Source organism: Mustela nivalis (genome assembly GCF_964662115.1).
Source record: "Mustela nivalis genome assembly, chromosome: 6".
Lineage (NCBI taxonomy): Eukaryota > Metazoa > Chordata > Mammalia > Carnivora > Mustelidae > Mustela > Mustela nivalis.
This window is the reverse complement of record NC_139025.1, coordinates 4,388,554-4,403,466: the sequence shown is the minus strand read 5'-3', so window position 1 is coordinate 4,403,466 and position 14,913 is coordinate 4,388,554. Positions and strand designations below refer to the sequence as shown.

The following is a 14,913-nucleotide window of genomic DNA, read 5'->3' as shown; positions in this document are numbered from 1 at the left end:
TATTAGAAAGATGGAGAGAGACCACAAGTAGGCAGAGCAGCAGGCAGAGAGAGAGAGAGAAGCAGGCTCTCCGCTGAGCAGGGAGCCCGATGCAGGGCTCGATCCCAGGACCCCAGGATCCCAACCAGAGCCGAAGGAAGCCGTTCAACCGACTGAGCCACCCAGACACCCTGACATCTGCCATAATCTTAACCGTGGTCCGCACACTGGGGAATAGTAGCTGGTCACTAAATGTCCAACGGTTTTGAGCAAAAAGTAGGACCAAAATCATTAAACACTAGATTTTTTAAGGAAATCCCTTCAGAGACGATCGTTTTATAAAGCTTTACATCAGGCTCCAAAACGAGGAGCACAGTCTTTTTTATAAATGTTGGAGTTTCATAAAGTGTAACATCATCAAAGACCATCTTGGAGCCTGAAGACCAAAAGCATTAGTGGAGTTGTTCGGAATGGCAGCTGTTGAGAGGCCCGTCGTGTTTTAGCTACAGTCAGGATGTTGCCGCGGGCCTGCCCAGCCTCAGGCGCTGTCTGCAGGGTTGCGGAGGACGGACCGGTGCAGAACCCACACCAGCCAGCCGGAAGGAGCTGGCACTGGCCGTGATTTTCGTGGCGGTCCCGACGCTCGTGAGGGGCTGGGACACTGGTTCCTGAAATGGTGGTGATGGGCTGCGGTCGTGTTTTGGGCCCTTGTGCTCTTTCAGAATGAAGACAGCTGCACTCTAGAAATGTTACTCACCCTCACCAAGTTGAATCTGACACTCTGGGTGTTTGCTCTTTACTGGTATGGTTGTAACAGGAAATTTGGGAACTGTAGGGGTGAGATAGAGAAAGGTTGCCCCACAGAAACTCCTCCCTGCCGACCCGGGCAAGGAAGGTAAGGTCCGGTCCCCGAAGGTGAGGGAGCTGTCACCGCCGCCGCTGAACATGCCTCTCTGGGGCCAGCGGCACAGATACTGATGGGCTGGATCCTAGCTGAGGCCACGCTGCTGTGCTCCCCATGGGCCAGCACGCCTCAGTGCAAGGTCCTCGCAGCCCCCGAGGTGGTCACCGGCCCAGGGTCACAGGTCACGTGCAGAGGGCAGTGGGACCTCAGATCCCCCTGCAGCCTGAGCTTCAACAGGATCAGCTTATTCCACATCTCCTGTTCTGACTCCTCTTAGCACAGTCGGAAACACCGTGTGTGCACACAGTGTGCAGAAATACCGAGGAACGGCCAGTTTGAGAAAGAAACAGATTTTGCGTACGTGTGGCCAGCAGCTTCCCCGCTGACCGCTGCTGCGTAGAAACGGATTCACAGATTCCTACTTCCCGTGTTTCTCCTTCATTCTTGTCCTCTCTAAACCCTCCTGACTGCTCATGTTTTATCTTCTTTTTTTTTTTTTTTTTTTCTGAAGGGACTGACTGCAGTGGGGTTAAGCAGAGGGAGCGGGTCACATGTGTTAAAGTGGCAATTCTGAAGTAAATCAGATGAGATCCGGTTCTCTGATTATAAAAAGCCCATGTGCTGACTTATGGTGCGGCTGATCCGTCTCCACAGAAGAAAGCGTCGCCTGGTTCTGTGGCTCTGCTCAGGGGGGGTCGCGCCCACGGAGTGCAGGCGGCAGGTGTCACACCGTGTGTTTTTTCTCCGGCAGGTGGTGATGGCGCTTCTCAAATACTGGCCAAAGACTCACAGTCCAAAAGAAGTCATGTTCTTGAATGAATTAGAGGAGATCTTAGACGTGATCGAGCCGTCGGAGTTTGTGAAGATCATGGAGCCGCTCTTCCGGCAGCTGGCCAAGTGCGTGTCCAGCCCCCACTTCCAGGTACGGAGGGCGAGCCGAGAGCAGCCTCGATGGGTGTCCACATCGGCAGAGGTGACCGGCTTCGGTGCGTCGCGGCCACACCGTGCCTGTCCCATGGGCGAAGGGAGACAGCCGTGTAGTCGTACTTCGAAGTAGGGTGCGAAGACGCTGACTCTGTAAAACACACTTGAGCGTCTCGGTCCGTCCCTGAACCCCTGCTTCTCGCTAAGAGTAATTAGGAAAGGCTCCTCAGGAAAGCCGTCTTTGTCTCCCCGTTCTGTGTGCCCCAACGGCATCACACCTCGCACACCTCGCTCCCCACAGCCGAGCGACGGACACTTGGGGACGAACTGTTCGGCCCTGAGACTCCCCGTCGACAAGCACTTGTTTCTGACACATACACATTCCGACTTTTGTCCCCCTCACCCCAGCTCCTGTTTGAGGGGGCCTCAGTCACCTGCCGCTCTCCCCTCCTGGGCTCCTCATTCAGCCATTGTGGCCTCGTTCTGAGGTCGTCCCCAGGACCTTTGTTCAGCCTGTCGGCCTCCCTTGCACGTGCTGGAACGTGTCGGTGGCTCACCCTGAGCGAGGCGGCCCTCCTGACGCTCCGTGCTGCCGTTCGCCCCAGGGCCTGTCACCCCGGGGGAATTAATTCTCCCATCCTGTGTCTGCCCTGCTGGAACGTAAGCTCTGCGAGGGCGGGAGTCCCGCTTCACCTTGTCCACTCCGACGCCTTGGCTCTTCCCGGACCCGTGGCGGAGGGGAGGGAGCAGAAGGCGGCGGGCGAGGAGCATTTGGCCACGTCCTCCATGTAGAGCCCGGGGCGCAGCCTGGATGTTCCTTGAAGGAGTGGAGGAGTGAGTGAGTGGGTTCTTGGCGGGCAGGAAACCGGCTGCCCTTTGCAGCAGTCTCTTGGGTGATGGTCTCGAGTGGGCCGAGTCTGTGGCACCGATTGGCTGATGGGTGATTCATCACCTCTCCACGCAGTCGTGGCGAGGATCCTGCTGAATGAGGGTCTCTCGTCCCGGTCCGCACAGTTGTGCCCTCCGTCTTGCAGGTGGCAGAGCGAGCGCTGTATTACTGGAACAACGAGTACATCATGAGCCTGATCAGCGACAACGCGGCCAAGATCCTGCCCATCATGTTTCCCTCCTTGTACCGCAACTCCAAGACCCACTGGAACAAGTAAGGGGACGCGAAGCGTCTGCCCTCAGCGCGGGTCACGGTCCTGGGGTCCTGGGTTGGAGGTCCGCACCGGGCTCCCTGCTTGGTGGGGAGTCTGCTTCTCTCTCTCCCTCTGCCTGCCGTTCCCCCGCTTGGGCGCGCTCTCTCTCTCTGTCTCTAATAAATAAATAAAATCTTTTTAAAAATTAAAAGGAAAAACAGGAAAGAGCTGGCTGTCCACTGGGGCATTTAAAGTTCCCCATATGTCGCTGAAACTTCAATTAGGATTGAAATCCAAGTCCAAAATACCGGTTTAAAAAGGAAACACACGTAAGCACTTTGCAGAGACCTTCACCTTGTTGTGAAGGTGAATGCAGGTGAAGTCAACGTACCGAAAGTCCCGGGCCCCTATAAGGCATCAGCGCAAGGCTCTGGGGGTCGCTGGGGCACTCCTGGCACAGCCCCGCAGACCTCGTCATTGTATCGACTTTCAGGAGCCTTTTCTCTGCCACATTCATTTTTTATTACGCTCAGCAGGTGGGAGCAAAGGCCTTGGAGCTCAGCCACCATCCCCGTGTGCATTTAGTACAATGCGAGAGGCAGTGGTGACTGCTGCCTGTTGCACAGAGAGCAGTGTTATTTAAATGTTTCCAGATACAAGTGGGGTTTTGTTATGAAGTGAGCTACAAAGTTCCCGTGAACCTATAGCAGCAGAAACAGCAGCAGGCCTGGCAGCAAGGAGGGTGGTCGTGGGCGGGAGGAGGCTTTTCTGTGGCTGCTCACAAGACTGTGGGCTTCCTGGGCTCCACAGCACGGCCCTGCTGCCCGTCTCGCTGCCAGTTTGGCCATCCGCTGAGGGCAGGTGGGACTGGCGTCCTCTCCAGGCTCCACTGAATCACAGAGCAGCTGTGCCTCCTCCTCCTCCTCGACATCAGAGCCAGGAAGCTGAGCTTCATGAAGCCATTCTGTGGTCATTTTATTTTGTGTCTTCCATAGCCCTGTTTTGGCATTATTAAAAAAGTTTTCTACCCTTAATTAAGATGAAAAGGAAACTGACATGTCCTTGATGCTGAAACATCTCTGTTATTTCCCTACACGTTCTGTTTCTTCAAGTGTCAGTGTTTTTTATTCCGTTTCCACGGAAGGTGGCTGCTGTCAGCCAGGACAGAAAGCAAGGGGCCCCAGGGCCAGTCCGGAGCGCTCCACGGGCTGCTTGGAAGAGTGACGGGGCTTTGGTTAGAGAGCCCAGGGGCGTGTGACAGGGCCTCTGCAGCAGCTGGAGGGTCAGGGGGCAAAGGGCTGTGGCCGAGGAGGGCAGGGAGGTGGGTAGAGAATTGGAGGGTTCAGAGCCTGAACACCAGGGTCTGCTTACAGGACAATACACGGCTTGATCTACAATGCGCTGAAACTCTTCATGGAGATGAACCAGAAACTGTTCGACGACTGTACCCAGCAGTTCAAAGCAGAGAAACTGAAGTAAGTTGCTCCTTTCAAAAGCTACTCTTTCAAGGGTTTTCTCTTCCTCGGGCCTGAATAAAGCTCTTGGGTGGGTGGGTCCTAAAACGCTCCTTGCTTTAAAGCAAACTCGCTCTGTCACCCTCGAAACAGAAATGCAAACACTTGTTACGTTCACTTGTTGGCGGAGAACATCTCTGTGCTCCCTGTTATGGCACCAGTTTAATCACTTCTGAAAAACGTGCGTGCAGCCCGGACTTTAGCTTTGCTAAGGAGCACAGAGAGGCTGGGGGCGTAGGAGCTTTTCAGGTCTATAAGGCCGAGGTTTGAGTTCTGTCCCCTGAGGTCTACATGACTGAGCAAGCGTGTTCATCCCGACACGGTTTTGCGGGCGCATGTGGCGCAGGCCTCGTCTGAAGCCTGGCCTGCGTCGTTCACGAAACCCACGCCCAGCTCTCGCTCGGAGGAGGACCTCACCGTCAGGTCTGGGCTCTGGGCAGGTTTTCTTGCTTGCTTGTCCCTTGAAGCTGGCTCAGGAAGATACACTTTGCACGACTATAATTCAGGCTACGGGATACACGTAACCAGCGGTCCCGCGCGCACTTCACAGACGGCACGTCCATGCCGTCCCGTCCATGGGGCCTCATCACAGGTTCTGACAGCACAGCAGTGCCTATGACAAAAATGTGGTGTGGAAAGACAGGGACACACACATGAGGGGGACCCACTGCGTGAGGTGTGGTCTGCGGGGCCGGAGGGAGGCAGGGGCTCATGCACATGGAGCCTCCCGGCCTCCGGCTTTGTGGCCCGGACCCGAGCACGGGATTCACCCGTGCCTTCCGCCTTGCACACGGTGAGTCTCTCAGCTTTCTGAAAAGGATCTTAAAGATCACGCAGCACATTCTCCACATTAAAAAGAAGAAGAAGAAGAAATGCTGGGTCAAGGTGAAGGGATTTACCGAAGGTTGTGGGCCTCTGACGGTGGGAGTGGACGAGAACTGGGTCCGAAGACGGTTCGTTTTAAACCCGTCCTTGTCGGGACATCAGTCCTTAGCCTCGGTTCCCGTACGCCGTGGAATGGTCTCACTTTCCACGGCCCCATAAGCGAGAGCAGGACGGTGCAGGCCTGCGGGGCTCGTACGCGTGTCCTCGGGGCCCACGGTCTCCGGCATGTTCTCCCTGCGGCCTACTCACTCGCTCAGTCTCTGCCTCTGAGTCTGACTTGTTTTGTGTATCGCGTGTGCCACATCCCGTCCTCACATCCCGTCCTGCGGTGCTCCCCATGGTGAAACTCAGGAAGTAAGACCAGAAGTGACAGAGGAGAGTAGGTGGCCGCTGCTGGTCACGCCAGCGTCGCCTCTCGCCTCTGCTTGCATGTGATCCCTGTCTCTAATACCAATGATGTTTTGCTGTTTTTCAGAGAGAAGCTAAAAATGAAGGAACGAGAAGAAGCGTGGGTTAAAATAGAAAATCTAGCCAAAGCAAACCCCCAGGTACTAAAAAGAGTAACGTGAAAACCTCCAGGGCGTTACTGAATGTTTTTATGAGCTGGGAACGTGAGGTCCTCGAGCGAGGGGCGGGGCCGGTCTCGCTAACCTTGTATGTGGGCATGTCTGCAATAAATGTGCTTCTCAACTTTTGTACAAGCAACTGGTTTTTGCCCCACCAAGTTTTTACCACAGAATTGATTTTTTTCTCTCCTCTTTTCAATAAGACCTAAATCTTACCAATATACTGTGGTAAAAAGGAAACCAGAGTACAGCCTCTGCTTGGGGGCCAAGATTGCAATTTGCTTTCTCCCCACAAATGTCGTAGATGCTGTCACTCAAGTGGTATGTCCTTTCTTTTTAATATCAAAATCATTTGAAAAAAAAGTTAGATTTGAAATAGATGAAGTACAAAGTTGGGTGGCCTTTTTCCTGAAACCAGGTTCCTGGAGGCTGAGCCTTTAATTGTTGAAAATTGCCTGACTTCTGTCGTGTTGGTCCTAACCCTTCCTCCCAACCTGGCTAGAAGCCTCCAGTGCACTGTGGCAGGCGGGCGCACGTGGCGTGTCCCATGGAGCTGCCAGCAGTGGCGCCCTGCAGAGTGCCCGCTGTGGGGCCGGCGTGTGGGCTTCTGAGCTGCGTGGTCTTGGGTGTCATGTCCACTGGTCCCAAGGGCCTGCAGCACTGTCCGGCAGCTGCTCCTTCTGGTTCGGGGCCAGTCTGAAAATCCCGGGGATGCGTCCCTGCCACAGGCACGGGCCCCAGGCTGCCCTCCGCCTCCCAGAAAAGACGAGATCGTACTTTAGGAGAACCACTCAGCTCCCTTTAGAACCCTAAAGGTTCGTGCAGGTGGGCTGGATTCCAAGCAGTCCGCTTTTCCGGGGTGAGAGGTGTGCACAGGTTGTTCGCTAAGTCCGTGCTGCCGGTTTTTCAGTCTGACATTGCCTGAAAAGCGATGCATGAACAGAGGTTTATTAAACGTCTGTGTCTGATCTGTGTGACGTCTTGCTTGTACTTCCCTCAAGAAAACCACATTCAGGAGACTTAAGCCTTCGGAAACTGGAATGACTTTCTTAAGTGAGGTCCCGGTCCCCGCGTAGAACAACCCAGCAGCGTCCCCTTTACGGCCTCTGTTCTGTGCTCTTCACGGAATCGCTGTTGTGAGGTGACCGTGAACCCGTGCGTGCCCCGTGCAGGCACACAGCTCCGGGCATCTGCTGTAAGAAACAGAGTGTGTGTGGTTAAAATACTGACATTTCTTCCTAAGACACAGGAAAAGTGGGAATCTGGGGCAGGTGGAGGCGGGCGGCCCTGCCTGACAGCCGCGTGCAGGGGGCCGGCCGGGACCCCAGCCCCCGCACCCGCCACCTCGACACCCTGCGACGCGTGAACCATGCACAAGTCAGAGAGCCCACTTCTGTTTATCTTACTGAGAATATAGAAATGATCTCATGGAAACCCGCACGAAGCCTTCCTGCCACAGACGGGAAAGAGCTGGTGGGTTGTGTAACGGCGTGGCCTGGTTTTCGCTGCTGTGCGGTAGCAGGTGTCCCTTCTGAAATAGACACTGCTCCCGTCTCCCTTTTTCTGAGCTGCTCCTGAGTTTCTCTTACGCGACGTTTTTACTCCTCTGGGCTGCTCTCTGCGGCGTCCCGGGCAGGCCCTGCCCGTGCTCGCCAGGCGCCGTTGGTAACCGTGACGTTCAGGGCACGAGGCTGACCGGCTCCCTGTTGAACCCGTGTGAGTCACCCCCCGTGAGTCCCATCTGCCCGCGCAGTCCCCGGCGCCTCATCCCCCAAGAAAAACACTTCCTGGGCTAGGAATGTCTCAGAGCTGGAAGCAAGGCCTCGGGACTTGGTCTTCACTTGAGAGAGGGAACCTTTTCCAAGCTCCAGTCACTGTGTGCCCTTTGTCACAACGACCACAGGAAGCAGAGAGCTGTGTGGACTACAGCGTGTTTCTTGTTTCCGTCATGGGAACAGTGGGGTCTTCGAGCCTGGCTCCCCGTCTCAGGTCTGTCTTCTTGAGGTATGAGTTCATTGCTTCTTCTGCAAGTCTGCCCCCTGAGCTGTGTCTGGAAGCCGCCCCGAGGCGCCCCCGCTCAGATCGGACGTGCGCCATCCGTCCTGCGAGGCTCGGGGAGTCGGCGGAGCCTCCCAGATTTCCGGTCGCGTTGGTCCTGGCCATTGTGGCGGTTCTGCTGGAGCTGTTGAGTACCACGCGTGGTTTAATTCGTTCGAGTCCTGGAATACTGAGGCTTTCTCCCGAGACTATGTTCTCCTAGCCCTCCCAAGAGGCCGGGGACAGCTAGTGTTCGCTTCTCCCTGACTTTGGTCGGAATTGTGTGACGTGATGACAGGCGCTTCTGTGAACCTCAGGTGCAGCCTCGGGCCCAGGGCGCGGGGCCAGGCTGGCCGCTTTCCCTTGAGAGGTGGGCGTCTCTGGGCGACGTGTGTGCTCCTAGACCCTGCTGTGGACTCCAGCCTCGACAGTTTTATCCCTAGTAGGAATCCTCTCCTACCGGGGCCTGCTCTGTGGCCCTCCCTTGGCTGGGACCATTTTGTAACATTCTCGTTCGTTCTTCTTTTCGTCCTGAGCCCCAGTGAGGACTTGGGAGCCGCGTGCCGCTCTCAGCACGGGCCCGACGAGTCCTGCGCTTAGTTGTGCTTCTGGGAGCCCCTGGGGGCTCTGCACCGAGGAGACAGCCGCTTCCCTCAGCAGATGGGCACCAGCTGGGTGTCCTGAATTGTGGAACCTTCCCAAGATACAAAGATGGGGGCGGGACACTGCTCCGAGGGGCTCAGGGGTCCATGAGGGAGCCAGACGGAGGCGGAGAGAATGCTCAGACGGCCAGATCGCAACACGCATGGGGCATGCTGGACGGGAAGGTGGGCGGGAGGTCTGCTTCCTGCCTCCGTCTGGGACACAGAAAGCCACACTGGGGTGTCCATAGTCACGCTGTCCCCAGCAAGAGGGCTGAACCCCTCGCAGGGGACATCTCAGCCACCCAGTCTGGATCCAGGGGAGGCTCTCAAGGCAGAGAGGGCAGAGGACGGAAGCCTGTTGAGCACAGGTGGACTGTTGGCGAAGGAGGAGGGGTCTGGGCGTGGTCTGTGCTTGGGAGCAGCTGGAGAGGGGACAAATGTGGGTGTTTAGCCCCGAGAACAGGTGCAGGTCTTAAGAGTCCTGAAGAGCCGAGTGGCCTAGTCAGACTTGGATTTCAGAAAGTTCTTTCTGGCAGCAACACGTCTGGTGCCTGGAAGGGGCGGCACCCAGGCGCTCTCACGCGTGTGGCCGCGCTGGCGTGGATGGGAGTGGCAGGTGCCTGGGCGCCCGGTGGCATGGGAAGGAGGAAGCAGCTGAGTCGAGGCTCCACGGCCACGGGCTTCCAGTGCGTAGCCCAGCTGTTGGGCAGAAGCGAGTCACGGAGTTTGGCTAGACGACTGAGACGCGTGGCGTGTGGACAAAGGGGCAGATGGATAACAGCTCCAGGGAGTTAAGAGCATGGGCAGGAGAGTCAGGTCGGCAGGTGCCAGCCTGGACAGGGAGGGGAGGCTGTGGGCACGAAGAGCAGGCCAGGGGAGCGCGTGCCCACAGGCTCCGAGCGAGGCTGCCTGGTGGGTGCCGCCCCATGGTCCCACCGTCCCAGGGGAGCCTTGGAGGGGAGTCTGGAGCCAAAGTCCTAGTCCCACCCAGTGCCGCTGGGCCTGGAAGGGTAGACACGGGCTGGTTTCCAAGGCCCCGCGGGCACAGGCTGGTTTAACAGCCACCCTACGGGCTGCAGGAGAGGGCCCAGGGTGGGGGGGCCGCCGGAGGGAAGACTTGCCCCCACCAGGACGCGAGCCTTCCAGCCCGGGACCTGCGCCCAGAGAGTGACTGCGCGCTTTGCATTGCAGTACGCAGTGTATAGCCAAGCAAGCACCGTGACCATTCCGGTTGCAATGGAGACAGACGGGCCTTTATTGGAAGATGTGCAGATGCTGAGAAAGGCCGCAAATGAAGAGGCTCGCCAGGTAACACGCACCGCCCAGAGCGGAGCCGGGGCGCCCGTGGTGGGCTTGCCTGAGCCCCATCACCGGAGCCCGGAGGGACGCGCTTTCCGTCGCTGCCTTCTGGGCGGGCTCCCCGGTCCGGGCCAGCTCACGGGAGGTACCTTTTCTGCACCTCAGGGAGCAAACGACTAGAAATCATTGAGTCTCGAGGCTGCGCCTGAGATGTGAGTCTTTTGTCTTCATTCCCACAAGTAACGGTCTCAGCCGCTGACCGTCCCTGGAGCGCGAAGCCAAAGCCTTTGCAGAGCGGGAAGTGGCGTCATTCCACCGTCTTCCTTGTGAGCCTCCCGCTCACGCTCTGGCCCAGGGACATCCCCGGTCGGCCGCCCGTGGCAGCCCTGGGGCCGAGCCCCGTCTCCCTCCCTGACAGCAGAACAGCACTGCCTGGCGGGAAGGGGCCCGAGCCGGGGGCCTTGTCGGGGTGACTCCTGTGCTCAGGTGGTTTGTTCCCACGGTGGTGGGGGTACGTGTTCAGACCCCCACCCATCCAGAGACCGCCCACGTTACCAAGCTGGGAACACGCAGATGGTGGGGGCTTCAGAGGGCAGGTGTCCCGCCTGTGCATGAGGAGCCTGTCCTGGCCGTGTTTCTCTGGGGGGCGGGGCCTTCCTGATTCGGGAACCTTGAGGATCCCTGACGCCAGCCGGCGCTAAGATTCCGAAGGGCCCGAGGCCAGGGTGGCTGGACGCAGGCGGAGTACCAATGCTCATGTTGTTCACAACTCACTTGAGCAGAGGTTTTAACTCGGGCAGATTTCACTCCCCATTTGATCAGACGGGATGGGGCGTCAGCAAGAGCGCAGGCCCGCCACCGCCCAGACCACGCTGTCCTTACTCGTGGCCGCGAGCCCCATGGGGCTGCTGAGCCCTCACAGCGTGGCCATCTGCACCGAGCTGCGCTGACAGCCCAGAGCACAGGAACCCCCAGGCTTGACAGGAAGAAGCGAACGCAAAAGCATCTCATTCATAATTTTTTACTCTTGCTTATATGTTGAAATGACAGCCTTTTGGATATATTGGGTTAAATTTTGAAATGCTGTTAAAATTCATTTCACCTATTGCTTTTTACTTTTTTAACGTGGCTACTAGGGAATTTGGAGTTCCATATTGGAACATGTTTTGTTTTGTTTTGTTTTCCCAACCGGGCGGCATCGGTCCAGAGTCGTTTGCACAAGGCTGCGCAGGGAGGCAGCTGCAGTGACCACCACGCACGTGCCCCTTCTTGCCCAGCCAGCTCCCAGCCTTAGCAGAAGAACAAAACTTCAGTACCAGAAATACGGTGGGGGATCTCCGTAAACGCCTAGTGGATGTCAGTGACTTATTTTGACTTAGTTCAGTTGGAGTCCATAATTGTTAGCCGTGAACAGATGTAATTAAAACATCTCAAAAATCCCCATTTTTCTCTGTCCTCCCTGGGGGGACATTCATTTTCCTGCTTCACTTTTTTTTAACTGGAAGAGGAATTTGAGGTCATTTTTTAAATTGCCATTTTGATTTTGTGGCTTGAAGTGTACTAAGTACTAAAGACATGAGAGCTCGCCTAGTGCTTACAGACACAGATATCAAAGCAGCACCCCTTGTACTGCGAGCGCTGCCCTGGAATCTGGGACAACATTAGAGGGTTTTTTTTTGTTTGTTTGTTTTTGTTTTTTAAAGATTTTATTTATTTATTTGACAGAGAGAGATCACAAGTAGACGGAGAGGCAGGCAGAGAGAGAGACGGAAGCAGGCTCCCTGCTGAGCAGAGAGCCCGATGTGGGACTCGATCCCAGGACCCTGAGATCATGACCTGAGCCGAAGGCAGCGGCTTAACCCACTGAGCCACCCAGGCGCCCTAGAGGGTTTTTTTGTTGTGTTGTGTGTTTTGTTTTGTTTAAGGATTTATTTATTTATTTATTTATTAAGATTTTTTTTTTATTTATTTATTATTGAGAGAGAGAGGGTATGAGCGGGGAGAAGGTCAGAGAGAGAAGCAGACTCCCCATGGAGCTGGGAGCCCGATGCAGGACCCTGGGATCATGACCTGAGCCGAAGGCAGACGCTTGACCACTGAGCCACCCAGGCGCCCACCACCTTAGTTTTTAAGTCATGTAGACCTTTCAGTAGAGGACAGGAAGCTGACGGTTTATAAGCCAGTTCTGACACATTAATTGTGGGGGTTAGTCCGTCCTTGACCTGCTGCAGGTCATAATCGATGCTAGGAAAAGAACGGCCTATGTCCAGAACGTAAAGAACACGTAGATTGTGGTCTTATTTATGATTCCTCTATGAGGAATCAAGTATTTGATCCAGAAGGCAAATCGAAATAGCATTCTCATCGTGAGTGGGGAAATGGCCCTGGTTGATCCGTCCTGTGCCCTCGGTGGTGTGCGTCCTTCCCCGGAATGCAAAAGGCTCGGTCTCTACTCATGCACCCACCTGGTTCTGACTGACCCGAGGCAGACAAGTGGTTCCTGGAGAACTCCTGTAGCGTGTGTGTTTCCGTGACTCTTACAAGGTGATGTAACTAACTTTTCTGCATAATTTTTTCTTAGATCTCTACGATCACGCTCCTGAGTTGAAGACTCAATGGCATTAAAACACCCGTTCTCAGGGGTGCCTGGGTGGTTCCTCGGGTTAAGCCTCTGCCTTCGGCGCAGGTCATGATCTCAGGGTCCTAGGATTGAGCCCCGCATCGGGCTCTCTGCTCAGCGGGGAGCCTGCTTCCTCCTCTCCCTCTGGCTGCCTCTCTGTCTGCTTGTGATCTCTGTCAAATAAATAAATAAAAATCTTTAAAAAAAACAAAAAAAAAACACCCGTTCTCCCCAAATTAATGTGATCTCAATCAGAACCCCAGCATACTTTTTTTTTTAATGACATACGGATTCTAACATCCACATGGCAACACAAAGGACCCAGAATAGCCAAACAACTTGGAAAAAGAAAAGAACTGGAAGACTAATACCATCTGATTTTAGGGCTTGTTACGGATTTTTGTGAGTCCATTGAATCCCGTCCCATTTCAAGCCAACCAGGTGAAGGTATTTCTAGTGCAGTCTCGTAGGTATAATATTTGATATAATAGACTCTCCTGAATTTGAAAAATGTTGGAGTCCTGTATCCTGAAAATCTCAAAACACCATCGTTAAAGCAAAGAGAAAAATACCTCGATGCAGGAGAACTTGTGCACAATTTGGAGACCAAATCACATAAAAAGTTATCGCTAAAAATTAAAGTCTGAGTATTTTCAGGGCCCTTTTAATTGTATCTCTGGCTAATTTTATTTTCCCAAAATAATTCCACATTTCTTTAAAATGACTTGAATGTTGGCCAGGATGGGACACATGGGCGAGGTCGATGGCAGAGGAGGCAGGAGGTGGGGTGCGGTTGGTCGGAATTCTGGGGAGAAATTAGGTATTGACCTGTCAGAACCATGATTTGCATTTTTATTTGGGGGGAGAGGGAGGAGCTTGTCTAACCCTCCATGGAACATCCAAAGAGGAGTAGTAAATTTCATGTGAATGACATTTATACCGGAGACGTTTAAAATGTTAACAATTCTCATTTCTAACAGTCGGTCGGGAGAAAAGCAGTGTCGAGCACGCAGATCAGGAAGGTGTAGAGAGACGGAGAGGCGGGCAGTGAAGGTACTCCTTCCTCCAAACGTAGAGTGTGTAAGGCTTGTGTGCTGAGGACAAGAGGACAAACAGTGCCGTGCCCAGGAGGTGCTCTCCCTTTCCTCCCTGTCATCCCAGCTGATGAAGACGAAACGGGTCCCTTGAGACATTTGGGGGTTAGCTGTGTCCTCGGCCGCGTAGTAAAAACATGGAGGATTATGTTCGCCACCTTCGTGTCCTGCTCCCACTTCCTATATGGAAACTCAAGCCTCGTAGATCTGCCCGCACGCGGTAGACGGAGGCCGTGCCTCACGCTCCACCTGCTTACCGCGTCCGCCCACGGCCCACACACCCCCCCCCCAGCCTGCCCCTTCGGGGTGACCGTGCGCACGCCCTGTCGTCCTTCCCCGCCTGCTGTCTTTCTGATCTTTCTCCTCTTGCCACGCCCTGCCTGACACCCAGTCTGAGATGCCGGCGCAGGAAGCCCGGCGCGTCCGGCCCACGGTCCTCGCAGATGCTCCCAGGGCTTGTGTGTTCTCTGCATTTGCACTTCTGGTTCCAGTTCCCCAGTTTCGACCGTGGCCTTTTTTCTGCTCACATGTTTCTTCTCTTCGGAATGCCTGTTTCAGCGGGGGTGAACTATACCGAGTCTGTAAACGTCTGGGTTTGGCTTGGCTTTGCTTGGCTTTGTTTTCAGGGTAGAATTGTTCCCTCTTGGGTTCCTTGTGGGCCAAAAGCAAACACGCCCGGCGCTGTGCCCCTCACAGCTCCCCGATGGGGGTGCTTCTCCTGAAGCCGCGAGCACTAACCTCCAGGGGCAAAAAGCCAGACTCCCACCTCTCCCGTAAATGAGTGTGAATATTCACATCACGTTTCTAGAAATATTCCCAGAACATCACACAAGGCTCTTTCTAAACCTTGATGTCCCTGCCTTTTCCACAGATAAATCTGCAAAGAACCCTGAGAAATACTTAGCTCTGCAAAAACGTGAACTTTCCACGTTTGGCTTCTGTGGGTTCTGGAATTGCTTCTAAAAGCCAGAAGTGTACTTTACGCAGAGGTTAGATATCCCCAGACTCTGAGAGGTGGCTGTGGTGTTGTCCCTTTAGTTGTCAGACAATTGACTTGAAATGAATTTTCTCTGATAAGGCTTTTGTTCACAACCACAGAAGTCAGTACATCCTCTTTAAAGTCTGTCTTGTCGATGGAGACGCCAAGCAGAAGCACTTGCTTCTGGCTGAAGTGTACAGCTAATTGGCAGTCCTCTGGTGCCTATGCTGTGTTCAGATGATTTTTGTGGCTTGTCTTGTTTCAGAAACACTGGTACGGATGCCCTGGCCCTGCCCCAAAACCGACTGACGTGTTCACCTTTTACT

General features: G+C 54.7%; 1 protein-coding gene across 17 annotated transcripts in view; it reads left to right on the top strand.

Annotated features, from left to right (window-relative positions):
* PPP2R5C (protein phosphatase 2 regulatory subunit B'gamma) overlaps positions 1–14,913 on the top strand; it is a 121,585-nt gene that overhangs the window by 102,990 nt on the left and 3,682 nt on the right. For 4 of the 17 annotated variants that reach the window (XM_082737485.1, XM_082737479.1, XM_082737491.1 and 1 more), the window contains 6 exons: positions 1,635–1,805; positions 2,842–2,969; positions 4,323–4,424; positions 5,824–5,896; positions 9,787–9,903; positions 13,495–13,567. In XM_082737485.1, the coding sequence (XP_082593611.1) occupies positions 1,635–1,805; positions 2,842–2,969; positions 4,323–4,424; positions 5,824–5,896; positions 9,787–9,903; positions 13,495–13,542 (639 nt within the window). In that variant the 3' untranslated portion in view covers positions 13,543–13,567. Of the gene's footprint in view, positions 1–1,634; positions 1,806–2,841; positions 2,970–4,322; positions 4,425–5,823; positions 5,897–9,786; positions 9,904–12,475; positions 13,646–14,479; positions 14,598–14,913 lie in introns of those variants that run through there. The other 13 variants (XM_082737478.1, XM_082737489.1, XM_082737488.1 and 10 more) reach the window with 5 other exon arrangements.